Source organism: Anomaloglossus baeobatrachus, chromosome 11, assembly GCF_048569485.1.
Source record: "Anomaloglossus baeobatrachus isolate aAnoBae1 chromosome 11, aAnoBae1.hap1, whole genome shotgun sequence".
Classification (NCBI taxonomy): Eukaryota; Metazoa; Chordata; class Amphibia; order Anura; family Aromobatidae; genus Anomaloglossus; species Anomaloglossus baeobatrachus.
The window spans coordinates 3,252,770-3,280,605 of NC_134363.1; the positions used below are offsets into that span (position 1 = coordinate 3,252,770).

Sequence of the window (27,836 nt, forward strand, 5' to 3'; positions counted from 1 at the left end):
GGGCCGCAGCTTCATCACATTGGGGGGGCCGCAGCTTCATCACATCGGGGGGGCCGCAGCTTCATCACATCGGGGGGCCGCAGCTTCATCACATCGGGGGGGCCGAAGCTTCATCACAACGGGGGGGGGCCTCAGCTTCATCACAACGGGGGGGGGCCTCAGCTTCATCACATCGGGGGGGGGGGCCCAGCTTCATCACATCGGGGGGGGGGCCCAGCTTCATCACATCGGGGGGGGGCCCAGCTTCATCACATCGGGGGGGGCCTCAGCTTCATCACAACGGGGGGGGGCCTCAGCTTCATCACAACGGGGGGGGCCTCAGCTTCATCACATCAGGGGGGGGCCCAGCTTCATCACATCGGGGGGGGTGCCCAGCTTCATCACATCGGGGGGGGGCCCAGCTTCATCACATCGGGGGGGGGTGCCCAGCTTCATCACATCGGGGGGGGTGCCCAGCTTCATCACATCGGGGGGGGGGGGCCCAGCTTCATCACATCGGGGGGGGGGCCTCAGCTTCATCACATCGGGGGCGGGCCCAGCTTCATCACATCGGGGGGGGCCCAGCTTCATCACATCGGGGGGGGGGGGGGGGGGCGCCCAGCTTCATCACATCGGGGGGGGGGATCAGCTTCATCACATCGGGGGGGGGCTCAGCTTCATCACATCGGGGGGGGGGGATCAGCTTCATCACATCGGGGGGGGGCTCAGCTTCATCACATCGGGGGGGGCCTCAGCTTCATCACATCGGGGGGGGCTCAGCTTCATCACATCGGGGGGGGCGCGCAGTATCTCATCACATCGGGGGGGGCGCAGTATGTCTTTACATTGGGGGGGCTGCAGCGTCTCTTCACATTGGGGGGGGCCTCAGCTTCATCACATCGGTGGGGGGGCCTCAGCTTCATCACATCGGGGGGGGCCTCAGCTTCATCACATCGGGGGGGGATCAGCTTCATCACATCGGGGGGGGGCGCAGCTTCATCACATCGGGGGGAGTCGCAGCTTCATCACATCGGGGGGGGCCTCAGCTTCATCACATCGGGGGGGGCCTCAGCTTCATCACATCGGGGGGGGCCTCAGCTTCATCACATCGGGGGGGCCTCAGCTTCATCACATCGGGGGGGCCTCAGCTTCATCACATCGGGGGGGCCTCAGCTTCATCACATCGGGGGGGGGCCTCAGCTTCATCACATCGGGGGGGGCCTCAGCTTCATCACATCGGGGGGGGCCTCAGCTTCATCACATCGGGGGGGGCCTCAGCTTCATCACATTGGGGGGGCGCGCAGTGTCTCATCACATCGGGGGGGGCGCAGTATGTCTTCACATTGGGGGGGCTGCAGCGTCTCTTCACATTGGGGGGGGGGGGCGCAGCTTCATCACATCGGGGGGGGGGCCCAGCTTCATCACATCGGGGGGGGGGCCCAGCTTCATCACATCAGGGGGGTCGCAGCTTCATCACATCGGGGGGGGGGCCCAGCTTCATCACATCAGGGGGGTCGCAGCTTCATCACATCGGGGGGGGGCCTCAGCTTCATCACATCGGGGGGGGCCCAGCTTCATCACATCGGGGGGGGGGGGCCCAGCTTCATCACATCGGGGGGGGGCGCCCAGCTTCATCACATCGGGGGGGGGCTCAGCTTCATCACATCGGGGGGGGCCTCAGCTTCATCACATCGGGGGGGGGATCAGCTTCATCACATTGGGGGGGGCGCGCAGTATCTCATCACATCGGGGGGGCGCAGTATGTCTTCACATTGCACATTGGGGGGGCTGCAGCGTCTCTTCACATTGGGGGGGGGCCTCAGCTTCATCACATCGGGGGGGGGCCTCAGCTTCATCACATCAGGGGAGTCGCAGCTTCATCACATCAGGGGAGTCGCAGCTTCATCACATCAGGGGAGTCGCAGCTTCATCACATCAGGGGAGTCGCAGCTTCATCACATCGGGGGGGGGCCCAGCTTCATCACATCGGGGGGGGGCCCAGCTTCATCACATCAGGGGAGTCGCAGCCTCATCACATCGGGGGGGGCCTCAGCTTCATCACATCGGGGGGGGGCCTCAGCTTCATCACATCGGGGGGGGCCTCAGCTTCATCACATAGGGGGGGACCTCAGCTTCATCACATCGGGGGGGGGCCTCAGCTTCATCACATTGGGGGGGGGGGCGCGCAGTGTCTCATCACATCGGGGGGGGCGCAGTATGTCTTCACATTGGGGGGGCTGCAGCGTCTCTTCACATTGGGGGGGGCTTCAGCTTCATCACATCAGGGGAGTCGCAGCTTCATCACATCGGGGGGGGGACCTCAGCTTCATCACATCGGGGGGGGGCCTCAGCTTCATCACATCGGGGGGGGGGGATCAGCTTCATCACATCGGGGGGGGGATCAGCTTCATCACATTGGGGGGGGGGGCGCAGTGTCTAATCACATCGGGGGGGGCGCAGTATGTCTTCACATTGGGGGGGCGCGCAGTGTCTCATCACATCGGGAGGCCGCAGCGTCTCGTCACATGGGGGGGCCGCAGCTTCTCATCGTTCCTTCTCCCCTCTTTGTGTGATTCTCCAGATGTTCAGGATGAGCACCGGACACATGGAGGGCGACCTCCAGCTCCTCTACGTGCTGCTGACCGACTGCTACATCTACCTGCTGCGGAAAGGTCAGCTGCTGCCCCCTGTGATGTCTCCGGGGGTCCGGACTGTCACTCACATCTTGTGTCTCCCGCAGGTGCTGCTGATAAGCCGTACATGGTAGAGGACGCTGTGTCCTACAATGAGCTGGACTACGTCTCGGTGGGTGTGCGGGGGAGGGGCTGCAGGACTCCCCAACTTCAACTCTCCCCGACTCCACGCCCCTCTACCTCCGCCTTTCTCAGTCTCCACGTCCCCTCCCCGTCTCTGCATGTCCCCCCATCTCTGTGTCCCCCCCCGCGTGTGTCCCCCCCTCTGGCGTGCGTGTGTCCCCACCCCCCCTGCGTGTCCCCACCCCCCGCTGCGTGTGTCCCCACCCCCCCTGCGTGTGTCCCCACCCCCCCTGCGTGTGTCCCCACCCCCCCCTGCGTGTGTCCCCACCCCCCCTGCGTGTGTCCCCACCCCCCCTGCGTGTGTCCCCACCCCCCCTGCGTGTGTCCCCACCCCCCCTGCGTGTGTCCCCACCCCCCCTGCGTGTGTCCCCACCCCCCCTGCGTGTGTCCCCACCCCCCCTGCGTGTGTCCCCACCCCCCCTGCGTGTGTCCCCACCCCCCCTGCGTGTGTCCCCACCCCCCCTGCGTGTGTCCCCCCCCTCTGCGTGTGTCCCCCCCTCTGCGTGTGTCCCCCCCTCTGCGTGTGTCCCCCCCTCTGCGTGTGTCCCCCCCTCTGCGTGTGTCCCCCCCTCTGCGTGTGTCCCCCCCCTCTGCGTGTGTCCCCCCCTCTGCGTGTGTCCCCCCCTCTGCGTGTGTCCCCCCCTCTGCGTGTGTCCCCCCCTCTGCGTGTGTCCCCCCCTCTGCGTGTGTCCCCCCCTCTGCGTGTGTCCCCCCCTCTGCGTGTGTCCCCCCCTCTGCGTGTGTCCCCCCCTCTGCGTGTGTCCCCCCCTCTGCGTGTGTCCCCCCCTCTGCGTGTGTCCCCCCCTCTGCGTGTGTCCCCCCCTCTGCGTGTGTCCCCCCCTCTGCGTGTGTCCCCCCCTCTGCGTGTGTCCCCCCCTCTGCGTGTGTCCCCCCCTCTGCGTGTGTCCCCCCCTCTGCGTGTGTCCCCCCCTCTGCGTGTGTCCCCCCCCTCTGCGTGTGTCCCCCCCTCTGCGTGTGTCCCCCCCCTCTGCGTGTGTCCCCCCCCTCTGCGTGTGTCCCCCCCTCTGCGTGTGTCCCCCCCTCTGCGTGTGTCCCCCCCCTCTGCGTGTGTCCCCCCCTCTGCGTGTGTCCCCCCCCTCTGCGTGTGTCCCCCCCTCTGCGTGTGTCCCCCCCCTCTGCGTGTGTCCCCCCCCTCTGCGTGTGCCCCCCCCCTCTGCGTGTGTCCCCCCCCCTCTGCGTGTGTCCCCCCTGTCACAAACCACCGGGGGGGTCACTCAGAAATCCCCCCGCGCTGGCTACCAGTACGTCACAATCGGGGGGTAACAAGTGGGGGTCACCCCTCCTTTATACCTCCCGACCGACAGACAGAGCACGTGACGCGCTCTCTAGCGCCCCTCTTATAGTCAGGCCAATTATGGAATTGCCCGACCATAAGCAAGGAGGCCGCTATACTACTTATGCCGATTATTGAAGGGTCCCCGGTGAGAGTAAGGTATATATTCCCCCGACCTCCGCGGGCGGAATATATAAAATCTCCCCGAATCTCACTGGCCTCCCCACAATAATCCTTGGCACAATTCGCTGCCACCAACCGCTTCACGGTAACTATTAGCCGAACACACAGACGTGGATTCAAGATCGAGATAACAGAACAGCCCAAGATTAATTATATAATTTAATCAGCCTAAAGCACACTAGAAACTACAATATATACAATAGGGAATCTACAGAATATACATATGTCAGAGTACAGTTACAATCAAAGCATGGGTTACAAACAGGCATACACAGTTCCAGCAGTTACCTTGTGCGTCTGGCCACAGGGGGGCGCTGTACCCAGGTTTCTAGGATCCTTCCCACAGATGTTTCCTACACGTGCCCCCAGCGAAAAGAACACTGGAAAATGGCCGAAGTAGGGTTATCAACCTGGGCAAATCCAGGTCCCCTCCTACCTTAGTGACCTCAGAGGGAGCACTGCTCCACCCCTGGCTTGAGTTATGGACAATCCACAACATGGAATATGGGCCCATAACTTTGCCTGGGAGCGTCGTAGGCGGACGCCAATGCTCTCATTGTGACAGTTATGAATTTAGCTACAGAACGAGGGGACTCATGACCTGTCTGCCAGTTCCCCATTGGCTGATATCACGCCTGGGGCATTTCCCAATGTCCTGCTCCATAAAAAGGTGTGCCAGCATCGTCCGCATGCGGAGACACCATTTTTATGGTTGCCATATTTATCGGAAATATGGCTTGCGAGATATGAACCATTTTTTACTGGAGTCGTTCTGTCTGGCTATTCTCCATAGCCTTGCTAACTAGCTAGCAGCCCCCACTACAGGGTCACGGCAGGGAGTCATCCTGTGTCCATTGTCCCCAAGCCACCTAATTTCCATATCACAGGACATGGCCATGAGGTGTAAGTGGAACACTGAGAACAAGAAGGGAGGGGGGCACTGCCAGGGAGTGATGAGGGGACTATGACTGGAGTCATAATTCATCTTCATATCCAGGATTTGCCTCACACCTCCCCCCTTTTGAGGGCGCTAGGGGGCAGCACACTCGGTGTTCCCCGTGCGCCCGTCCGCGACCTCTCCTTGTCGGACAGCCCGTCTGCGTTCCCGTGGTCACGGCCCCTTTTGTGGCGAATGGTGAAGTTGTATTGCTGGAGCGCAAGGCTCCATCGCAACAATCGCCCATTCGTCCCAGAGACGGTGTGCAACCAGCTGAGGGATTGTGGTCCGTCTCCACGATGAAGTGGCGCCCGTATAGATAGGGTTGCAGACGCTGCAGGGCCCACACTATGGCCAGGCACTCCTTCTCCATCGTGGAATAGGCAACTTCCCTTGGTAACAGCTTCCTGCTCAGGTACAAGACTGGGTGCTCTTGGCTCGCAGAGTCCACCTGGCTGAGCACCGCACCGAGGCCGAAGTCACTGGCGTCGGTCTGTACTACAAACGGCCGCGTGAAGTCGGCTGCCTGTAGCACGGGCGGGCTGGACAGGGCGTCCTTTAGGGCCCGGAAGGCTGTCTCGCAGTCCATTGTCCAATCGACTGCAGAGGGCAGCTTCTTCTTGGTGAGGTCCGTCAAGGGCTTTGCCAGGCTACTATAGCATGGAACAAACCTCCTATAGTACCCAGCGGTCCCCAAGAAGGACATCACCTGCTTCTTGGTCCTGGGGGTGGGCCAGGATGCGATGGCTTCCACTTTCTCAGGCTCGGGCTTCAGTGTTCTCCCACCTACCCGGTGACCGAGGTACTGGACCTCGCTCATGGCCAGCTGACACTTTCCCGGCTTGATGGTCAAACCTGCCCGGTGGATCCGCCTGAGCACCTGTGCTAGATGCTCTAGGTGGTCCTCCCAGGTGGGACTGAAGACGGCAATGTCATCCAGGTACGCGGCCGCGTACCCTTCAAGTCCCTTGAGCAGGGTGTTGACCATCCGCTGGAAAGTGGCAGGGGCATTCCTCATCCCGAATGGCATCACCGTGGACTCGTACAGTCCAAATGGGGTAATAAAGGCAGAGCGTTCCCTGGCCTTGCGAGTCAGGGGGATCTGCCAATATCCCCGGCTCAGATCCATGATGGTCAGGTACTGAGCCCCGGCCAACTGATCGAGCAGGTCATCGATGCGTGGCATTGGGTACGCATCGGCGACCGTGACCGCATTGAGCCCCCTGTAGTCCACGCAGAACCGAGTGGTTCGGTCCTTCTTAGGGACGAGGACTACAGGCGAGGCCCAAGCGCTGTTGGATGCCTGGATCACCCCCAGCTTCAGCATCTCGTCAATCTCCTGGCGCATGTGTTGCTGCACCTCCAGGGAGACCCGATATGCTGAACGCCGGATCGGGGGATGATCCCCAGTGTCCACGTGATGGACAGCCAAGTCAGTCCTTCCGGGCTGGTTGGTAAACAACCCCCGGAAGGGGAGGAGGGTGGCCCACAGCTGGGACCGTTGGTCTTCCAAGAGCTGGTGGCCAACCTCCACATCCTCAATGGATCCGCCTGCCCTAACCTGGGCTAGCATATCCAAGAGGGTTTCCGCTTCTCCCTCCTCGGGCAGGTTGCACACGGGGAGCGCACATGCCTCCCGCTCATGATGTGCCTTCATCATGTTCACATGGAAGGGCTTCCGCCTTCCACGGGCAGGGTCCAGGGTGACCAGGTACGTTACAGGGTTGAGCTGCTGGTACACGAGGTATGGGCCTTCCCAGGCTGCCTGAAGCTTGTCCTGTGGTACGGGGACCAGTACCCACACCTTTTGACCCACTTGGTAGGTCCTCTCACAAGCGTTCTGGTCGTACCAACGCTTCTGATCGGCCTGGGCTTGAGCCATATTGTCGTGTACCAGTTGCGTCAAGGCCTGCATTTTGTCCCGGAAGCGCATGACATACTCGATAACCGACACTCCAGGGGTGGCCAAATCCCCTTCCCAAGCCTCTTTCACCAGAGCCAGGGGGCCCCGCACACGTCGCCCGTACAGGAGCTCAAACGGTGAGAATCCTGTTGAGGCCTGTGGAACCTCCCGGTAAGCAAATAACAGGTGTGGGAGATACCGCTCCCAGTCACGCCCATGGGAGTCGACCAACATCTTAAGCATCTGCTTTAAGGTGCCATTGAACCGCTCGCACAGGCCATTAGTCTGTGGATGGTACGGGCTGGCCACCAGATGTCGCACCTGGACTTGCTTACAGAGGGCCTCCATCAGCTGGGACATGAATTGGGTCCCCCGGTCAGTGAGCATTTCCTGGGGAAAACCCACTCGGGAGAAAATCTCCAGCAATGCGGTGGCCACCTTGTCAGCCCGAATGGACGACAAGGCCACTGCTTCTGGGTACCGGGTGGCATAGTCCACTACCGTCAGTAGGAAGCGTTTCCCGGAGCTGCTGGGGATGGCCAGCGGGCCGACCAGATCCACAGCCACCCTCCTGAAAGGCTCATCGATGATTGGCAGAGATACTAGTGGGGCTTTGGGGCGTGGCCCCACCTTCCCCACTCTCTGACAGGTTTCACACGAACGGCAATAGGCAGCCACATCGGCCCCCATTTTTGGCCAGTAGAAATGCTGGTTTAACCTGGCCTTGGTCTTAGCGATCCCTAGGTGTCCGGCCATCGGAATCTCATGTGCGATCCGCAACAACTCCGTCCGGAACGGATAGGGTACCACCAACTGTCGGTCCCTGGGCCACGCCTCCGGTGAACCCTGCTGGACCGTGGCCCGGTACAGCCGTCCTTGGTCCCAGACCACTCGCTCCGGGTCCGAGGGAGGCTGTGCCGCCTGCTCCTTAAGAGCTTTCAGGCTGTCGTCAGCTTCTAACGCTGCCTGAAACCCCTGACTAGATGTGGCCAGAATCGACGAGACTGTCACATCTTCAGTCAGTACCCCGGGACCTGTGTCCTGGCCTCCACCTGACTCGGCTGCCACTTGGTCAGAAGGGGAAGAGCTATCGGACCTCCGGGAGGCCCCTTGGCTTCCAGCACTCCCACTGCGGGTGACAGCGGCCACAGCCGCTGCGACCGTGGGTCGTGCCTGCTCCTCCTCCGTTCCTGACCAAGTCGCCGGTTCAGGCAGACCTACCTGGCTTCCTGACACCCCGGTTGTGGGGGAACCATGCACCGAGATCTTACCTGGGAGCACTTCCGCTCCTGGACCGGCCCCAATCTCACCTGCCTGTTCCCCTCCTGCAGCAACAGAACCCCGCTGTGAAATCTCTGGGGACCCCACATTTGCTGTGGTAGCCCCCACCCCACACACTGGTCCTCCCCCTGCAGCACCCTGCTCTCTGCTTATCCCTGCAGAGGGCAACAGATCCCAGCTCACAGGCTGGTTACTTGTAGAGGCATTGTCACACCTTTCTCTGACCCCCTCCCCTGTCACAGCTGCAGCTGAGTGTGTGTCTATGGTGTCTATGCAAGCAGAAATATCAGAGTTCACTCCCTCCTCCCTTACATCATTCATAGATAACACATTAACATTGTTAGGAGTCATGTCAGTACGGGCTGAAGGTTCAGCCCTTGGGGGGGGCCCAAACTGGGAGGTTATCTGCCCCAAATCTGTCCCAAGTAGCACGTTTGCAGGGATCCGATCAGTTACCCCCACCTCCCTCACCCCCCGCCCTGCGCCCCAGTCCACATAAATGTCAGCAACAGGCAGCGCCGGGTCAGTGCCTCCAATCCCGGAGACAGCGAGGGTTTTTCCAGGGATCAAGTCTTGGGGGGGACACCATCTCAGGCCGCACCAGAGTCACCTCCGAGGCGCTGTCTCGCAGTCCTATGGTCACAGACCGGCCGACGGTGACAGGTTGGAAGCTGTCCAGGGACCTACCACCACCCCCACCCACACAATACACCTTGGGCGGCCCTTGGGACGGGGACGGAGCCGGGGCCTTGGGACGCTGAGGGCACATGGCCTTGAAGTGTCCAGGTAGGTTGCACTGGTGGCACCGTCTTGGTTCCGCCACGGGCCTGGAGAGGGGAGTTGAGGGGGACACCCCCTGCAGTCTAGGGGCAGGTGGGGCAGTCGCCGAATTCATCTTACCCCCTCTCCAGGTGCTGCTGGTGGCCGCTCTCCTGGCCTCAGGGGCCCGGTTGTTGGTGTAGTCATCGGCAAGGGCAGCTGTAGCCGTGGACCCCTTTGGCTTCTGGTCTCGGATGAACTGGCGGAGATCCTCAGGGCAGTTCCACAAGAGTTGCTCCGTGATGAACAAGTCCAGGATCTCCGGTCCGGTGGAAAGCTGCAGGCCTTGGGTCCAGTGGTCGGCAGCTCGGGCAAGTGCCCGCCGGTGGTCAGCCCAGGAGTCCTTTGGTCCCTTCTGTAGGCTCCGGAACTTCTTGCGGTAGGACTCTGGAGTGAGGTTGTACTGTTGGATCAGGGCCCGCTTGATGGTGTCGTAGCCCTGATCTGCCTCAGCAGGCAAGTCCCCAAGGATATCCAGGGCCTTACCCCTTAAACGGGGGGTCAGGTATTTGGCCCACTGGTCCTTGTCCAGATGGTGCTGCAAGCAAGTCCGTTTAAAAGCAGTCAAGAAAGAGTCCAAGTCTCCATCCTTCTCCAGCACTGGGAAGTCCTCAACACGGACCTTTGGAAGTTTGGTGTCTCGAAGGTCACATGTGGCTGATGAGGGCCGGAGCTGAGCTAGCTGCAGCTGGTAGTCACGGTCTGCCTGTCGCTCTCGCTCTTCACGCGCTGCCTGCCGCTCTCGCTCCGCAGCCTCACGCTCTGCGTGCCGCTCCGCAGCCTCAGCGTCACGCGCTGCCTGCCGCTCTGCCCTGCGCTCTGCCAGGAGTTCCTTGTAGCCCTTCTGGTCTCCAGCCTGGAGAAGGGCCATAGCCATTTGAAGAAGGCTATCCGAGCCTCCCAGGCTCGGTGGAATGGCACGTGGTGATCTGCGGCACGCTGCAGAGCTAGGCGATTCACTGTCCCTTTCAGAGCGGAGGGCTGGCATCTGGCTCGTTGAGGAACCTTGGGTGAGCTCCTCCTCATCTTGTCCAGCAGTGCCAGGTTGCGCAATGTCCTCGGCAGAACGGTTTTCTGGCGTCGAGCTCCTGGAGGACTCGTGGGCAACCTCCTCATTGCTGTCCACAGCACCGTCCTCCCTCTCTTCGGCTCCTGCCTTAGCATTGGCCAGTTGCATAGCTCTGCTCCTGGTGCCATCAGCCATTCTTGCAGACTTTTGGTCACTGACACAGAACTGACACCTGATGCCTCCACACACCTTACAGTATCTGCACTCTGACACTCTAGTGTTGAGCTAGTCTGAAGACCCCAGCAGCCACAGCTGCTGCAGGCAGTCTTTAGTGTCTGGGAGTATGGGTCTCACACTCACACACACTATTATCTCGATCCCACCGCTATGCCACCAATATGTCACAAACCACCGGGGGGGTCACTCAGAAATCCCCCGCGCTGGCTACCAGTACGTCACAATCGGGGGGTAACAAGTGGGTGTCACCCCTCCTTTATACCTCCCGACCGACAGACAGAGCACGTGACGCGCTCTCTAGCGCCCCTCTTATAGTCAGGCCAATTATGGAATTGCCCGACCATAAGCAAGGAGGCCGCTATACTACTTATGCCGATTATTGAAGGGTCCCCGGTGAGAGTAAGGTATATATTCCCCCGACCTCCGCGGGCGGAATATATAAAATCTCCCCGAATCTCACTGGCCTCCCCACAATAATCCTTGGCACAACTCGCTGCCACCAACCGCTTCACGGTAACTATTAGCCGAACACACAGACGTGGGATTCAAGATCGAGATAACAGAACAGCCCAAGATTAATTATATAATTTAATCAGCCTAAAGCACACTAGAACTACAATATATACAATAGGCGATCTACAGAATATACATAGGTCAGAGTACAGTTACAGATAAAGCATGGTTTACAGACAGGCATACACAGTTCCAGCAGTTACCTTGTTGCGTCTGGCCACAGGGGGGCGCTGTAGGCCAGGTTTCTAGGATCCTTCCCACAGATGTTTCCTACACGTGCCCCCAGCGAAAAGAACACTGGAAAATGGCCGAAGTAGGGTTATCAACCTGGGCAAATCCAGGTCCCCTCCTACCTTAGTGACCTCAGAGGGAGCACTGCTCCACCCCTGGCTTGAGTTATGGACAATCCACAACATGGAATATGGCCATAACTTTGCCTGGGAGCGTCGTAGGCGGACGCCAATGCTCTCATTGTGACAGTTATGAATTTAGCTACAGAACGAGGGGACTCATGACCTGTCTGCCAGTTCCCCATTGGCTGATATCACGCCTGGGGCATTTCCCAATGTCCTGCTCCCATAAAAAAGGGTGTGCCAGCATCGTCCGCATGTGGAGACACCATTTTTATGGTTGCCATATTTATCGGAAATATGGCTTGCGAGATATGAACCATTTTTTACTGGAGTCGTTCTGTCTGGCTATTTCCATAGCCTTGCTAACTAGCTAGCAGCCCCCACTACAGGGTCACGGCAGGGAGTCATCCTGTGTCCATTGTCCCCAAAGCCACCTAATTTCCATATCACAGGACATGGCCATGGAGGTGTAAGTGGAACACTGAGAACAAGAAGGGAGGGGGGCACTGCCAGGGAGTGATGAGGGATTATGACTGGAGTCATAATTCATCTTCATATCCCGGGATTTGCCTCACACCCCCCCTCTGCGTGTGTCCCCCACCCCCTCTGCGTCGTACTTCCCCCCCCACCCCTCTGCGTGTGACTCCTCCCCCCCCCCCTCTGCGTGTGACTCCTCCCCCCCCCCTTCCCGCTGCGTGCGATCCCCCCCCCCTTCCGGCTCTGCGTCCCCCCCCCTTGGCTCTGCGTGTGTGTGTGTCCCCCCCCCCCCCCCAGCTCTGCGTGTGTGTGTGTCCCCCCCCCCCCCCCCCCAGCTCTGCGTGTGTGTGTGTGTGTCCCCCCCCCCCCCCCCAGCTCTGCGTGTCCATGCTTTGCCCCTCATCCTGCTGCTGCTCTTGTTTCTGCAGGTCGGCCTGGATCAGCAGGCGGTGACCCTCGTGTGCACGAACAGACGGCGGCAGTTTCTGGTGGATACCGCGGACCTGTCGCTGACCGAGTGAGTGACTCCTCTGTGGCCGGGGGTCTCCAGCTTTGTGCCAGTGTTTGGCCGGTGTCGGGGTCCGGCCCCCTCTTGTGATTCCGCGTTTGATGCCACAGGTTGTAGTGACATTCTGGTGCTGAGCGTTGTAGGGTTGGGAAGCCCCCCATAACACTGGCCCGGCCCCCCGTTACGGCTTTTCCATGCTTTTATTTCAGGCTTTACACTTTGCTCTTTCTCTGTAGGATCTTCATATCAGCGCTGAAGTCGGCCATGATAAATGGGTGTCGGGAGCCGCCGTACCCCGGGGTCCTGACCGACGCCACAATGGAGCGGCTCGCACTGGCCAAGTTTGTGTCTCAGGAATCCAAAATAGAGGTAAAATTACCCGGCCCCTCAGACCCCCACACAGGACCCCCGGACTGTGCCCTCGCACGGGACCCTCGCACGGGACCCTCGCACGGGACCCTCGCACGGGACCCTCGCACGGGAACCCTCGCACGGGACCCTCGCACGGGACCCCCTCACGGGACCCCCTCACGGGACCCCCTCACGGGACCCCCTCACGGGACCCCCTCACGGGACCCCCCCTCTCCGGGCCCCCGCACGGGACCCCCCTCTCCGGGCCCCCGCACGGGACCCCCCCTCTCCGGGCCCCCGCACGGGACCCCCCTCTCCGGGCCCCCGCACGGGACCCCCCTCTCCGGGCCCCCGCACGGGACCCCCCTCTCCGGGCCCCCGCACGGGACCCCCCTCTCCGGGCCCCCGCACGGGACCCCCCTCTCCGGGCCCCCGCGGTCTCTGGCCTCTCCGCCGCTCTCCGCACCTCCGCTTGCTGTCAGTGAGCGCTTTTTGCCCCTCGTGGGCAGGCAGTGTGCGGTGTCCATGTTTCCATACTCCGCGGTTGCAGTGACGGGCTGTGGCGGTCTCTGGCCTCTCCACCGCTCTCCGCACCTCCGCTTGCTGTCAGTGAGCGCTTTTTGCCCCTCGTGGGCAGGCAGTGTGCGGTGTCCATGTTTCCATACTCCGCGGTGCAGTGATGGGCTGTGGCGGTCTCTGGCCTCTCCGCCGCTCTCCGCACCTCCGCTTGCTGTCAGCGCTTTTTGCCCCTCGTGGGCAGGCAGTGTGCGGCAGTGTGGGGCGTCCATGTTTCCATACTCCGCGGTGCAGTGATGGGCTGTGGCGGTCTCTGGCCTCTCCGCCGCTCTCCGCACCTCCGCTTGCTGTCAGTGAGCGCTTTTTGCCCCTCGTTGGCAGGCAGTGTGCGGCAGTGTGGGGTGTCCATGTTTCCACACTCCGCGGTGCAGTGACGGGCTGTGGCGGTCTCTGGCCTCTCCGCACCTCCGCTTGCTGTCAGTGAGCGCTTTTTGCCCCTCGTGGGCAGGCAGTGTGCGGCAGTGTGGGGCGTCCATGTTTCCACACTCCGCGGTGCAGTGACGGGCTGTGGCGGTCTCTGGCCTCTCCGCCGCTCTCCGCACCTCTGCTTTTTGCCCCTCCAGGCCTCGGACGTGGTGATGCTGTACTATGGCCTGGTGCACTGGGAGGACCCCTGCGATGAGGCCGTGGGATGTTCTGTGCCAAATTCGTCATCCAGAGACCAGGCCAAGGAGGGCGTCCTCCATTACAAGGCCAGCACGTCCTACCTGGGCCGGGAGACCTGGCGGAGCTGCTACGTGGTGCTCAGGTGAGCGGCCGGGAGGCGGTGGAGGGCGGCTGTGCTCTCTGCCCCGGCTGACATGTGACCGCTGTCTTTCAGTAATGGAATCTTGTACCAGTATCCGGAGCGGACGGACGTCGTGCCCCTGCTGTCCATCAATCTGGGGTGAGCCTCAGCTGCTGCGCTCTTCTTATGTTCTCCTTGGCTTCTATGGTGGTAGCTAAGAATTCTATACCCAACAGGGGCGAGCAGTGCGGGGGATGCCGGAGGGCCAACACCACCGACCGCGCCCACTCATTCCAGGTGATCCTCACCGATCAGCCCTCCCTGGAACTGAGCGCTGCCAACGAAGAAGACATGGCCGACTGGATGCTACACCTGTGCCAAGCCGTGTCCAAGGGGGTGAGTCCCTGCCATCCCCTGACCAGCAGAACAAAAGAGCCTCCAGAGTACTCCAGAGCTGCACTCACTATTCTGCTGGTGCAGTCACTGTGTACATACATTACTGATCCTGAGTTACCTCCTGTATTATACTCCAGAGCTGCACTCACTATTCTGCTGCTGCAGTCACTGTGTACATACATTACTGATCCTGAGTTACCTCCTGTATTATACTCCAGAGCTGCACTCACTATTCTGCTGGTGCAGTCACTGTGCACATACATTACTGATCCTGAGTTCCCTCCTGTATTATACTCCAGAGCTGCACTCACTATTCTGCTGGTGCAGTCACTGTGTACATACATTACATTACTGATCCTGAGTTACCTCCTGTATTATACTCCAGAGCTGCACTCACTATTCTGCTGGTGCAGTCACTGTGTACATACATTACTGATCCTGAGTTACCTCCTGTATTATACTCCAGAGCTGCACTCACTATTCTGCTGGTGCAGTCACTGTGTACATACATTACATTACTGATCCCGAGTTCCCTCCTGTATTATACTCCAGAGCTGCACTCACTATTCTGCTGGTGCAGTCACTGTGTACATACATTACTGATCCCGAGTTACCTCCTGTATTATACTCCAGAGCTGCACTCACTATTCTGCTGGTGCAGTCACTGTGTACATACATTACATTACTGATCCCGAGTTACCTCCTGTATTATACTCCAGAGCTGCACTCACTATTCTGCTGGTGCAGTCACTGTGTACATACATTACATTACTGATCCCGAGTTCCCTCCTGTATTATACTCCAGAGCTGCACTCACTATTCTGCTGGTGCAGTCACTGTGTACATACATTACATTACTGATCCTGAGTTACCTCCTGTATTATACTCCAGAGCTGCACTCACTATTCTGCTGGTGCAGTCACTGTGTACATACATTACTGATCCCGAGTTACCTCCTGTATTATACTCCAGAGCTGCACTCACTATTCTGCTGCTGCAGTCAGTGTGTAGCACGTGTGTTGGGGTGCACTTACTTTCCTGCGTGGCTGCTGTCTCCTCAGGTGACCCCTCTGGGCGATGTCCCCTCCCCGTGCATTCCCTGCTGTCTGGTGCAGAGCGGGGACCGGCTGATCACTTGCCACCAGGACTGTCAGACCAGCTTCTTCCGGGCTCTGGGCGTCACTGATCTGCTGGACCTGTCGTGTGTGAGCAGTGTGGAGGGCAGGGAGTACTGCGCACTGGTGAGTATTCGGGGCAGTGTGCCGCTCTGTAGTGACCGGTGCTGTGTGAGTACTGCGCACTGGTGAGTATTCGGGGCAGTGTGCCGCTCTGTAGTGACCGGTGCTGTGTGAGTACTGCGCACTGGTGAGTATTCGGGGCAGTGTGCCGCTCTGTAGTGACCTGTCCTGTGTGAGTACTGCACACTGGTGAGTATTCGGGGCAGTGTGCCGCTCTGTAGTGACCTGTCCTGTGTGAGTACTGCGCACTGGTGAGTATTCGGGGCAGTGTGCTGCTCTGTAGTGACCGGTGCTGTGTGAGTACTGCGCACTGGTGAGTATTCGGGGCAGTGTGCCGCTCTGTAGTGACCGATGCTGTGTGAGTACTGCGCACTGGTGAGTATTCGGGGCAGTGTGCCGCTCTGTAGTGACCTGTCCTGTGTGAGTACTGCGCACTGGTGAGTATTCGGGGCAGTGTGCCGCTCTGTAGTGACCTGTCCTGTGTGAGTACTGCGCACTGGTGAGTATTCGGGGCAGTGTGCCGCTCTGTAGTGACCTGTCCTGTGTGAGTACTGCGCACTGGTGAGTATTCGGGGCAGTGTGTCGCTCTGTAGTGACCGGTGCTGTGTGAGTACTGCGCACTGGTGAGTATTCGGGGCAGTGTGCCGCTCTGTAGTGACCTGTCCTGTGTGAGTACTGCGCACTGGTGAGTATTCGGGGCAGTGTGCCGCTCTGTAGTGACCTGTCCTGTGTGAGTACTGCGCACTGGTGAGTATTCGGGACAGTGTGCCGCTCTGTAGTGACCTGTCCTGTGTGAGTACTGCGCACTGGTGAGTATTCGGGACAGTGTGCCGCTCTGTAGTGACCTGTCCTGTGTGAGTACTGCGCACTGGTGAGTATTCGGGGCAGTGTGCCGCTCTGTAGTGACCGCTGCTGTGTGAGTACTGCGCACTGGTGAGTATTCGGGGCAGTGTGCCGCTCTGTAGTGACCGCTGCTGTGTGAGTACTGCGCACTGGTGAGTATTCGGGGCAGTGTGCCGCTCTGTAGTGACCGGTGCTGTGTGAGTACTGCACACTGGTGAGTATTCGGGGCAGTGTGCCGCTCTGTAGTGACCGGTGCTGTGTGAGTACTGCGCACTGGTGAGTATTCGGGGCAGTGTGTCGCTCTGTAGTGACCGGTGCTGTGTGAGTACTGCGCACTGGTGAGTATTCGGGGCAGTGTGTCGCTCTGTAGTGACCGGTGCTGTGTGAGTACTGCACACTGGTGAGTATTCGGGGCAGTGTGTCGCTCTGTAGTGACCGGTGCTGTGTGAGTACTGCGCACTGGTGAGTATTCGGGGCAGTGTGTCGCTCTGTAGTGACCGGTGCTGTGTGAGTACTGCGCACTGGTGAGTATTCGGGGCAGTGTGTCGCTCTGTAGTGACCGCTGCTGTGTGAGTACTGCGCACTGGTGAGTATTCGGGGCAGTGTGCCGCTCTGTAGTGACCGATGCTGTGTGAGTACTGCGCACTGGTGAGTATTCGGGGCAGTGTGTCGCTCTGTAGTGACCGGTGCTGTGTGAGTACTGCGCACTGGTGAGTATTCGGGGCAGTGTGCCGCTCTGTAGTGACCTGTCCTGTGTGAGTACTGCGCACTGGTGAGTATTCGGGGCAGTGTGTCGCTCTGTAGTGACCGGTGCTGTGTGAGTACTGCGCACTGGTGAGTATTCGGGGCAGTGTGCCGCTCTGTAGTGACCGCTGCTGTGTGAGTACTGCGCACTGGTGAGTATTCGGGGCAGTGTGTCGCTCTGTAGTGACCGGTGCTGTGTGAGTACTGCGCACTGGTGAGTATTCGGGGCAGTGTGCCGCTCTGTAGTGACCGGTGCTGTGTGAGTACTGCGCACTGGTGAGTATTCGGGGCAGTGTGCCGCTCTGTAGTGACCGCTGCTGTGTGAGTACTGCGCACTGGTGAGTATTCGGGGCAGTGTGTCGCTCTGTAGTGACCGGTGCTGTGTGAGTACTGCGCACTGGTGAGTATTCGGGGCAGTGTGCCGCTCTGTAGTGACCGCTGCTGTGTGAGTACTGCGCACTGGTGAGTATTCGGGGCAGTGTGTCGCTCTGTAGTGACCGGTGCTGTGTGAGTACTGCGCACTGGTGAGTATTCGGGGCAGTGTGCCGCTCTGTAGTGACCGCTGCTGTGTGAGTACTGCGCACTGGTGAGTATTCGGGGCAGTGTGCCGCTCTGTAGTGACCGCTGCTGTGTGAGTACTGCGCACTGGTGAGTATTCGGGGCAGTGTGTCGCTCTGTAGTGACCGCTGCTGTGTGAGTACTGCGCACTGGTGAGTATTCGGGGCAGTGTGCCGCTCTGTAGTGACCGCTGCTGTGTGAGTACTGCGCACTGGTGAGTATTCGGGGCAGTGTGCCGCTCTGTAGTGACCGCTGCTGTGTGAGTACTGCGCACTGGTGAGTATTCGGGGCAGTGTGCCGCTCTGTAGTGACCGGTGCTGTGTGAGTACTGCACACTGGTGAGTATTCGGGGCAGTGTGTCGCTCTGTAGTGACCGGTGCTGTGTGAGTACTGCGCACTGGTGAGTATTCGGGGCAGTGTGCCGCTCTGTAGTGACCGCTGCTGTGTGAGTACTGCGCACTGGTGAGTATTCGGGGCAGTGTGCCGCTCTGTAGTGACCGCTGCTGTGTGAGTACTGCGCACTGGTGAGTATTCGGGGCAGTGTGCCGCTCTGTAGTGACCGGTGCCTTCACATCTCCTCTGATTGAAGCCGGTTCTCATCCTGGACAGACACTAGTAGTTTTCACAGCAGAGGATTTGTCACTCGGTGTCGGGACAGAGGTTACATTGTAGCAAGGTGTCAGCTGTGAGATATCCGCGTGCACATGGGTGGTATACTATGGCTGTGGGTGTTGTGGAGCGTTTTGTCGCAGTGTGTCAGCGCTGTTGTTTCCTGCAGGAGTTCACCCAGGAGCGGAGTCGCGTCCTCCTGCCCTGGATCCTGTACTTCAGCTGCCGGCAGGAGCTCGAGCGCTTCCTCTCCTCCCTGCGGGCCGCGTGGAAAGCCATATACCAGGTGAGTGCCGTCCTGAAGCTGCCCCCCTGCTGGCGTGTCCGCCCCCCTCTCGGCGTGTCCGCCCCCCTCTCGGCGTGTCCGCCCCCCTCTCGGCGTGTCCGCCCCCCTCTCGGCGTGTCCGCCCCCCTCTCGGCGTGTCCGCCCCCCTCTCGGCGTGTCCGCCCCCCTCTCGGCGTGTCCGCCCCCCTCTCGGCGTGTCCGCCCCTGCCTGACCCTCTCTGTGTTTCAGGTTGACCTTCCCCATAAAGTGATCCCGGAGCCGTTGGTGAAGAAGTGTGAAGACGCCTTGTCCCTGATCCACAGCACCTGGCAGCGCAGTGACAGCCTGTGCCGCGGCCGCTCCTCCCGGGACCCCTGGTGCTGATGACATGTCTGGGACTGTATCTGTGTATATAGGACAGTGTATATATACCGCCATATACTGCTGCTACTAACCCCTCCGCCTGCAGCGCCCTGCACCGTATACACTGCTCGGGACGCGGTGGATGTGGACGGTCGGTTCTACGGTCACGGTTCTGCCCTAACACATTGCTGCTTTTAGATTTTACCAATTTTTATTAATGTCACTCCCTGGGAGTGGGGGGCGCAGCGCTCGCTCGGGCGGGGGCCAGGTTTCCATATTGTGCCTTTTTCTCTGCGTGTACAGGACGATGTCTTCATGTCTGATTGGGGGGTCCGCTGTACCCAAAGCCTCAAATCTGTCCTGTGCCCCTCGCTGATGGGCTGTTACACTGTATCAGGGAAGGGAAAAAGTATCCGTGTGAAACGCCTCAGCTCCACCAGCGTACGACATCGGGGTGCGGCCTGAAAGGGACCCCGGCTCGGGCGCTTTCTCCACCACCTCCGCTGCCTGAGCTCAGTGCGATTGCTCACAGGCTCCATAGACTTGTATGGGAGTCTCGCTGCCTCCTAGTGTAGTAGTGTAGCGCCGGTGCAGTGCGATGGTTCACAGGCTCCATAGACTTGTATGGGAGTCTCGCTGCCTCCTAGTGTAGCACTGGTGCAGTGCGATGGTTCACAGGCTCCATAGACTTGTATGGGAGTCTCGCTGCCTCCTAGTGTAGCGCTGGTGCAGTGCGATTGTTCACAGGCTCCATAGACTTGTATGGGAGTCTCGCTGCCTCCTAGTGTAGCACTGGTGCAGTGCGATGGTTCACAGGCTCCATAGACTTGTATGGGAGTCTCGCTGCCTCCTAGTGTAGCGCTGGTGCAGTGCGATGGTTCACAGGCTCCATAGACTTGTATGGGAGTCTCGCTGCCTCCTAGTGTAGCGCTGGTGCAGTGCGATTGTTCACAGGCTCCATAGACTTGTATGGGAGTCTCGCGGCCTCCTGGTGTAGCGCCGGTGCTGGCCCATGTGTTCTCACGTCGCACACGTCCGTGTTAATCGCATGTGGGAGTGAGGCCAGAGTTCGAGGATTGCCTTCACTGGATACAATAGTAACGACCCCTCAGCTACGAGCAGGGTGGGATCAGGACGGCTCTCTGCATGTAACCGCTGAATGTTTCTATTTATTGACAGCAAGCAGAGATCCTAAAGAAAAAGCAGCAGAATGATCAAGCTTCTCTGTACAGCAGGATCCTGCAACCCCCGGGCCTAGCCACCTCTGCGAGTGCTGGGGCGCATGCAGCGCCTTATGTGCCATCTGTTACAGGTGGAATCATCCGGCTTGTAAGTCCCCCGGGCGCTTCTGCCAGTTTGTGCATGGGGTCCCCTGGATGCTCCTGCCAGCCTGTGGGTGAGGTCCCCCAGGCGCTCAGGCCAGCCTTTGGTTGGACTTCCCCGGGCGCTCCGGCCAGCCTTTGGTTGGGGTTCCCCCGGGCGCTCTGGCCAGCCTTGGTTTGGGGTTCCCCCGGGCGCTCTGGCCAGCCTTGGTTTGGGGTTCCCCCGGGCGCTCTGGCCAGCCCTTGGTTGGGGTTCCCCTGGGCGCTCTGGCCAGCCTTTGGGAGGGTTCCCCCGGGCACTCTGGCCAGCCTTTGGTTGGGGTTCCCCCGGGCACTCTGGCCAGCCTTTGGTTGGGGTTCCCCCAGGCGCTCTGGCCAGCCTTTGGTTGGGGTTCCCCCGGGCGCTCTGGCCAGCCTTTGGTTGGGGTTCCCCCGGGCGATCTGGCCAGCCTTTGGTTGGGGTTCTCCCGGGCGCTCTGGCCAGCCTTTGGGTGGGGTCCCCCTGGTACTCTGTCCAGTCTTTGGGTGGGGTCCCCCGGGGCACTCTGGCCAGCCTTTGGTTGGGGTTCCCCCGGGCGATCTGGCCAGCCTTTGGTTGGGGTTCCCCCGGGCGCTCTGGCCAGCCTTTGGGTGGGGTCCCCCTGGTACTCTGTCCAGTCTTTGGGTGGGGTCCCCCGGGGCACTCCGGCCAGCCTTTGGGTGGGGTCCCTCTGTCCAGCCTATGGGTTGTCTTCCGGGGCTCTCTGCTCCCTGGTGTGTTCGCTATGGGTCCTGTTACACTGCCGTACAATCATATTGCGGCCTCCATCTTGCCGGCTTCTCTGCTGTGGGGCGTCCGCACAGTGCTGGCGGCTCTGTCACAGTCTCCATGAATTACTTGCATGGTGTCTTGTCTGCATGAGTCTGGGTCGTCCTCTGCACCTTTATTTAACCCTTTGCACTGAATGATGATGGCTCGGACAAGTGGGTGGAGGCTTCCATATTTAGGATTGGCGGTGGAGGAGGGGCTGTACCCGCGGTGTCGTCCTCCGTGCTCTCCGGCCGCCTCCTGTTCAGTGTTTTATCTCCAGTGAAATGGATTATTTTTTGTTACTATTTTGCACCTTAAAGGCCTGGGTTCTGCGGTTCTGGGTGCAGGGGTTCTGGGCGCGCGGGTTCTGCGGTTCTGGGCGCAGGGGTTCTGGGTGCGCGGGTTCTGCGGTTCTGGGTGCGCGGGTTCTGTGATGTTCCCGCACTAATTGCTTCGGGGGCTGCTGCCTTGTGACACTTTGTATTTATTCTTCCTCCGGTGAATGATGATGGACAGAGCAGAAGCCCCCCCACTCGCTGCCGCACGTCTCAGGTGGTCCTGCTGCTGCAATCTAGGACTTGGTACGACGAGGGTTTGAGACCTGCAGGGTGAAGACCGGTAGCTGCTTGTACCGCGCTCCCAGCTCTGCTTCATCCTGCCCTGTACTCTCTCCACCCGTGTCTGTATATAACACTAAACAGTCACATCCAGCGAAGCCGCGTGTAAATAAACTGCTACAATACTTCTATACTGCGCCTCTGTCATGTCTGTACAACCGCGAAAACTAGAGACGCCAGAGGCGACATCACCAGATAGTTTCTTATACAGGAAGTGACATCACCGCGCCGCAGATATCAGTTCTCTTATACAGGAAGTGACATAACTGCGCCGCAGATATCAGTTATCTTATACAGGAAGTGACATCACCACTCTGCAAATATCAGTTATCTTATACAGGAAGTGACATAACTGCGCCGCAGATATCAGTTATACAGGAAGTGACATCACCACTCTGCAGATATCAGTTATCTTATACAGGAAGTGACATCACCGCGCCGCAGATATCAGTTATCTTATACAGGAAGTGACATCACTGCGCCGCAGATATCAGTTATCTTATACAGGAAGTGACATAACTGCGCCGCAGATATCAGTTATACAGGAAGTGACATCACCACTCTGCAGATATCAGTTATCTTATACAGGAAGTGACATCACTGCGCCGCAGATATCAGTTATCTTATACAGGAAGTGACATCACTGCGCCGCAGATATGTTATACAGGAAGTGACATCACCGCGCCGCAGATATCAGTTATATTATACAGGAAGCGACATCACCGCGCCGCAGATATCAGTTATTGTCATGTTAAAACTCTTAAGGTCCCTTATACCACCTCCCAGCACATATCGCCATGACCTTATCTGAATGGCCTAAGGGTATGTGCACACGTTGCGTTTTTTTCAGTGCGGAAAAAAACGCACCCTCTGGCAGAGGGGAGAATTGTAAACTATGCTTTTTGAGAAACAACGCATCGAAAACGCATGCGTTTTCCATGCGTTTTCCATGCGTTTTCCATGGTGCGTTTTTTAAGACTTGTCAGTGTTAATAAAGTTGGTTGAACACAGACCTTTGGGAAAAAAACCCTGTGATGTTCTTTCCTTCTCCACATTCTGTTTGGATAAATGGGAGGGCTTGGAATGGAAGGAGCACCATTTGAATTTTGGAAAAGTTGAAATAAACTTCGCGCACCATGTCACATTAGCAGGGCCCCTTGGGTACCTATACGTCAGAAAACCCCCACAAGTGACCCCATTTCGGAATCTGCACCCCTCAAGGATTTTATTCAGGAGTATATTAAGCATTTTGAATCCACAGCTACTTCACCCAAAATGTTGCTGTAGCAACAATATTCTCACTTTTAGGCCCGTTTCACACGTCAGTGAAAAACACTGACGTTTTTCACTGGCGTGTAAAACACACACATGTCCCTCCGTGTGCCGTGAATCACGGCACACGTGGGTTGTCTAAGTGCAATCCGGGCTCCGTTCTCCGTGGCCCGTGATTGCACTTAGAGATTCACTCACCTGTGCCCGCTCCCGCTGTCCATGGTGCTGATCGCTCCCGCGGTGCAGCATCCGGCCGGCGGTGACCCCTGCAGCAGCTGCTTCCGGGTCGGCTGTGTCGTGCATCATGAATATGCGCGACAATAATGAGCCGGCTCAGAAGCAGCAGGCTGCACGGGCTGCAGAGGACATCGCTGGACGCCGGGTGAGTTAAAATGATTTTTATTTCAAAAGCACGTTTTTTTCTGGCACGTGTTTCACGGACCACACCACTGCGTGGTTCGTGGAACATCAGTGATGCCAGAAAAAAATGGACATGTCTCCGTGCGGCAAACACGCACACGCGGGTACGCCGCACGGAGACACGTGCAGTGACAAATCACTGATGTGTGAGCAGACCCATTCATTATAATGCGTCTGCGTATGTCAGTGATTCTGGTATGTTTAAAAAAAAGCACAAATGTCCCAGAATCACTGACGTGTGAAACAGGCCTAAGGCTATGTGGCCGTGATCCAGCGACACGGCGTCCAGTACACAGTGTCAGCCTTCCTGCAAAGATGTGAGTGTTGTCCACGGGAGAACGCAGCTGCCCATGCCCACGATTTGGGTTCAGGCTGCTGTGGAGCTCTATGCTACCTGCAGAGCACACTCTCGTCTCCGCAGCATAAATTGACATGCTGAGGCTCGGGAAGCTGCGCTACCGGTCAGTTTATGCTGCGGAGAAAAGAAGCACAGTGGGAATGGGATTTCTAAAAATCCTTCCACTGTGCTTCTACTGCACAACGCAGCGTTATGGACGCAGGGAAAACACTCAGCGCCCATAACGCTGCAAACCCCGATTGTGGGCACACAACCTAAAAAGCGTCAATGGATGTCAAATATATATAACGTACCACTCCCGCCTGCATATTCTAAGCTGGCACCTTTAGTACCTTTCATGTGGCACTAAAGGGTGCCTAGCTTAGTATTTATCCAATAAAAAAAAAAATTAAAAAAATGGCGTGGGGTCCCCCCTATTTTTGATAGCCAGTCAGGGTAAAGCAGACAGCTGTAGCCTGCAAACCACAGCTGGCAGCTTCATCTTGGCTGGTGATCAATTTGGAGGGCTCCCCAGGCTTTTTTTTTTTATTTATAAATAAAGAATTAAAAAAAAAATAACGTTGGGTCCCCCCAAATTAGATCACCAGCCAAGGTGAAGCTGACAGCTGGGGTCTGGTATTCTCAGGGTGGGAAGAGCCATGGTTATTGGACTCTTCCCAGCCTAAAAATAGCAGGCCGCAGCCGCCCCAGAAGTGGCGCATCCATTAGATGCGCCAATCCTGGCGCTTCGCCCCAACTCATCCCGCGCCCTGGTGCGTTGGCAAACGGGGTAATAAATGGGGTTGATACCAGATGTGTAATGTCACCTGGCATCAAGCCCAGCAATTAGTGATGTCACGGCGTCTATTAGATACCCGACATAACTAATTGACAGTAAACAAAAGCAAAAAAAAGACAAAAATTTTTTATTAGAAAAAACACTCCCCAAATCATTCCCTTGTTCTCCAATTTAATCAAAAAATTTGAAAAAAATGGGTCCGCAGAAATCCATATGGACGTCCCACGTCGCCTCTGGACCTTCTAGAATATGGGGGCACGCTCAGGGAACGTATCCCCCATTTTCTAGGAGGGCAGACCCTCCATTTGAGGAGAGTGGGTGCCAAAAATCTGCACCCACTCTCCCCGGGTCACAGCTGCAGAGTGCGAGCAGCCAGCACAGCTCACACTGAACACTGTGCTGGCTGTCAGCTGCTCGGAACATGTGACCGGCCGGCGTCTGCTGTGAAGGAGGAGGGGGGCCGCGGGGGATCAGCGCTGCGACCGGACAGGTAAGGGGGAATACCGGGGGAATAGGGGGTGACCGGGCAGGGCCTGGGGGGCATTTTTCTGTCGCATGTGTTATTGCACATGTGACAGAAATCATAGGAGCAGGGCGGCCGGTGCGCTACTGTGCGCGCGGCCATGTTGGATTTTCGGGAGGGGGGTCGGGGGTCGGGGTGGGCACTTTGGAGACACCGGGGGCTTCCCAGGACTTTGCCAGGAAGTGAGGTCAACAGGAAACCTCTTGACCTCACTTCCAGGTAAATGCCTGCGTTCTGGCGTGCTGACAAAGCCCGCGGACCGCAACAAAAAAGCAGCTCACTGCGGTGTAGCTGCGTTCTGACCCCACATCATTGATTTAATGGGGGAGAGAACGCAGCTACACCGCACAAAAGAAGTGACATGCTGCTTTTCTTTCCGCACCGATTTTTGGCATCCAAAACGCTGCATTTAGAAACGCAGCGTCTGCACTGATTTTTCAGCTTTCTCATACACTTTGCTGGGAAAGCTGAACGCATGCAATTTGCCACTGAAACGCTGCGGTTCTAAACGCAGCGTTTCCGCGGTAAAAAACGCAACGTGTGCACACAGCCTAAGAGTTTGGTATTTACGACCAGGTGGATGGAACAACTGAAGCCAAAATTGTGCATACAAAAACATTCCTTCTTTCTTTTAAAAGCTATTAACACAGTCCTTAGGTGCCATGTTAATATTAGAAAAATGAAAAGCATATTGGCGGAATCCCAGTGTAGCGCTGACTGCAGCGCACCGTTTGGCTTTGCTGGGTGATCGCCAGTATTCTGACAAATGGGTATTGGCCAATACAATCCTGCCAGATGTGTTGTGTTTGGTATCTATGCGAATGTAAAATCTAGATGTAAAATATGGCGCTGATATCTCTCACCTGTGTGGCCCAGGGGCAAAGATGGGCAAAAAACTAGAATTATCTCATTTTTCTGAACATGGCACAGGCCACAAGATATCGTAAAATGAGGTCACAGACGAGAGGGTGAGCTGAGGGCATAAGGGTCAGAGGCCCATTTGTGGCCTTGGTCAGTGCTGGAGGGCGTACCTGAGCGGTGGTGCCGCCTGTTTCTCTACCATCTTCTTCTCTTGGAGCCTCCCTCCATAAATTCGGACGTCACATCTATGGCACGAGTTTCATTTTTATCCCTTTTATTTTATGTAACTGTCTGCACTGTATTTGTATTGTTCCCCTTTTGTAACATCTTGTATAATTTATAAACACTGCCTATTTTTGGATTAAATATATAAAATTTAATAGCCCGTTCCTCCTGCTCTAGAAACGAGTCCGAACCCGAAGAGCCCTTTGCTATCTGTAGCAGGCGTCCGGACGACCTGTGGAAAGCTCGCTGGTGGCAGCCAAATTATTGCTGGGTAGAATTATTGGAGTGCTACTAGTAAGGGTACCGTGGTGTGTGTGTGTGTATATATATTTATATATATATATATATATATATATATATATATATATATATATTCCACTAACGGGAATCGGTGATATATACATTACCCATGCTGGGAGACCTGCAATATTTGGCATTAGTAGCTCAACAGCCTCATTTTCTTATTGTCTGGCAGTACCAAAAGTGACCTGCTGGCAAGGGGAGCGCTAGAGAGCAGTCTGATTGTGACAAATTGGTGAACAGCGGGTGGCTCTTGTGAGACCCCCACCCGGCTGTTCGTGACAAAACTGGTGGCAGCGGTGGGATATAGAGCATTAGTGATCTGGTTGGAGCAATCATCCCTCTCACTAAAAACTACAGGATCCTGCAAGGGGTTCTGTGCAAAAAATTTGAGGAGCAAACTCCGTGTTTAGATATACCGGGAGGGACGGATGAGGCTTATTCAGCAATATCGAGAGCATCCGGCCCAGACCATGGATTGAAGGTCCTCCGAGCCCGGCAGCGACATCTCACTGAACGGTGAGTCCAATAATGCCCGCAGCTTTAAGTCCTGGCCTGAGCACATTCTGTGATGGAAAAGGACGGGGGCTTGGACCTTTCTAAGGGGGTTTGAAAAGACTTGCAGTACCAGTTGCCCCCAGCACAATGGGCGCGATACTTAACCCCAGGGCTGCGAGGCAAGGCCCTGGACGCGTTTGCCAGTCTCCCTCAATAGCAGAATGGAGACTGGGGCCATAAACCAGGCCCTAATACGGAGGTATCAGCTGACTCTAGAGGTGTATCGCAAAAAGTTCTGGACCCTCCAGCGTGGGCCTCCGGACAGCTACCGTGACGTTGTGGATGGGCTCCGGGACTACTTTTGAGCAGTGGGACTGTCCGTTACAACCTTTTGAGGAGTTAAGAAACCTGATGGTGAAGGACCAACTCCTACATATCTGTCCTGCGGACATATGACAGTTCATTATGGACCAGGAGCCAAAGAGGCCATGAGAGCGGCACAGATTGCTGACACCTATGAGGCCAACCATGCATCGGAGGCGCGGAAGCCACCCTCCACCAGCTGGAAAGGGGGTAAGATGACTGCCCCTGCCAGCCAACCTCCCGGAGGTCCTGTGTCATCCACCAGTGCCCGGCCAACTTCTGACACTCGCAGGTGTTTTTCCTGCAACTGGCCCGGACCCCTCAGCTTTGCAAGTCCAGAGAGGCAGAAGAGGAACCCCACACCCAAGGGCCTAGTCAAACGGTTTTTTATCTGGTGGGGGAGGAGGGTGGAACGGCCTGTGAGAACTTACACTCCATCACCGTGGGTGACACCATCACCAAGGAGCTCAAGGACACCGCAGCCCAACGAACCCTGATCCACCCTAGGCTGGTGCCCCCTGAAAATTTT

General features: G+C 57.7%; 1 protein-coding gene across 1 annotated transcript in view; it reads left to right on the top strand.

Annotated features, from left to right (window-relative positions):
• Window positions 1–21,840, top strand: part of PLEKHM2 (pleckstrin homology and RUN domain containing M2) — a 24,849-nt gene extending 3,009 nt beyond the window's left edge. The window contains exons 2-11 of the mRNA XM_075328509.1: window positions 2,561–2,651; window positions 2,720–2,784; window positions 12,230–12,318; window positions 12,546–12,678; window positions 13,800–13,984; window positions 14,057–14,122; window positions 14,200–14,359; window positions 15,421–15,600; window positions 18,521–18,637; window positions 18,867–21,840. Of these exons, the coding sequence (XP_075184624.1) occupies window positions 2,561–2,651; window positions 2,720–2,784; window positions 12,230–12,318; window positions 12,546–12,678; window positions 13,800–13,984; window positions 14,057–14,122; window positions 14,200–14,359; window positions 15,421–15,600; window positions 18,521–18,637; window positions 18,867–19,001 (1,221 nt within the window). The 3' untranslated portion in view covers window positions 19,002–21,840. The remainder of the gene's footprint in view (window positions 1–2,560; window positions 2,652–2,719; window positions 2,785–12,229; window positions 12,319–12,545; window positions 12,679–13,799; window positions 13,985–14,056; window positions 14,123–14,199; window positions 14,360–15,420; window positions 15,601–18,520; window positions 18,638–18,866) is intronic.
• Window positions 21,841–27,836: the final 5,996 nt, after the last annotated feature.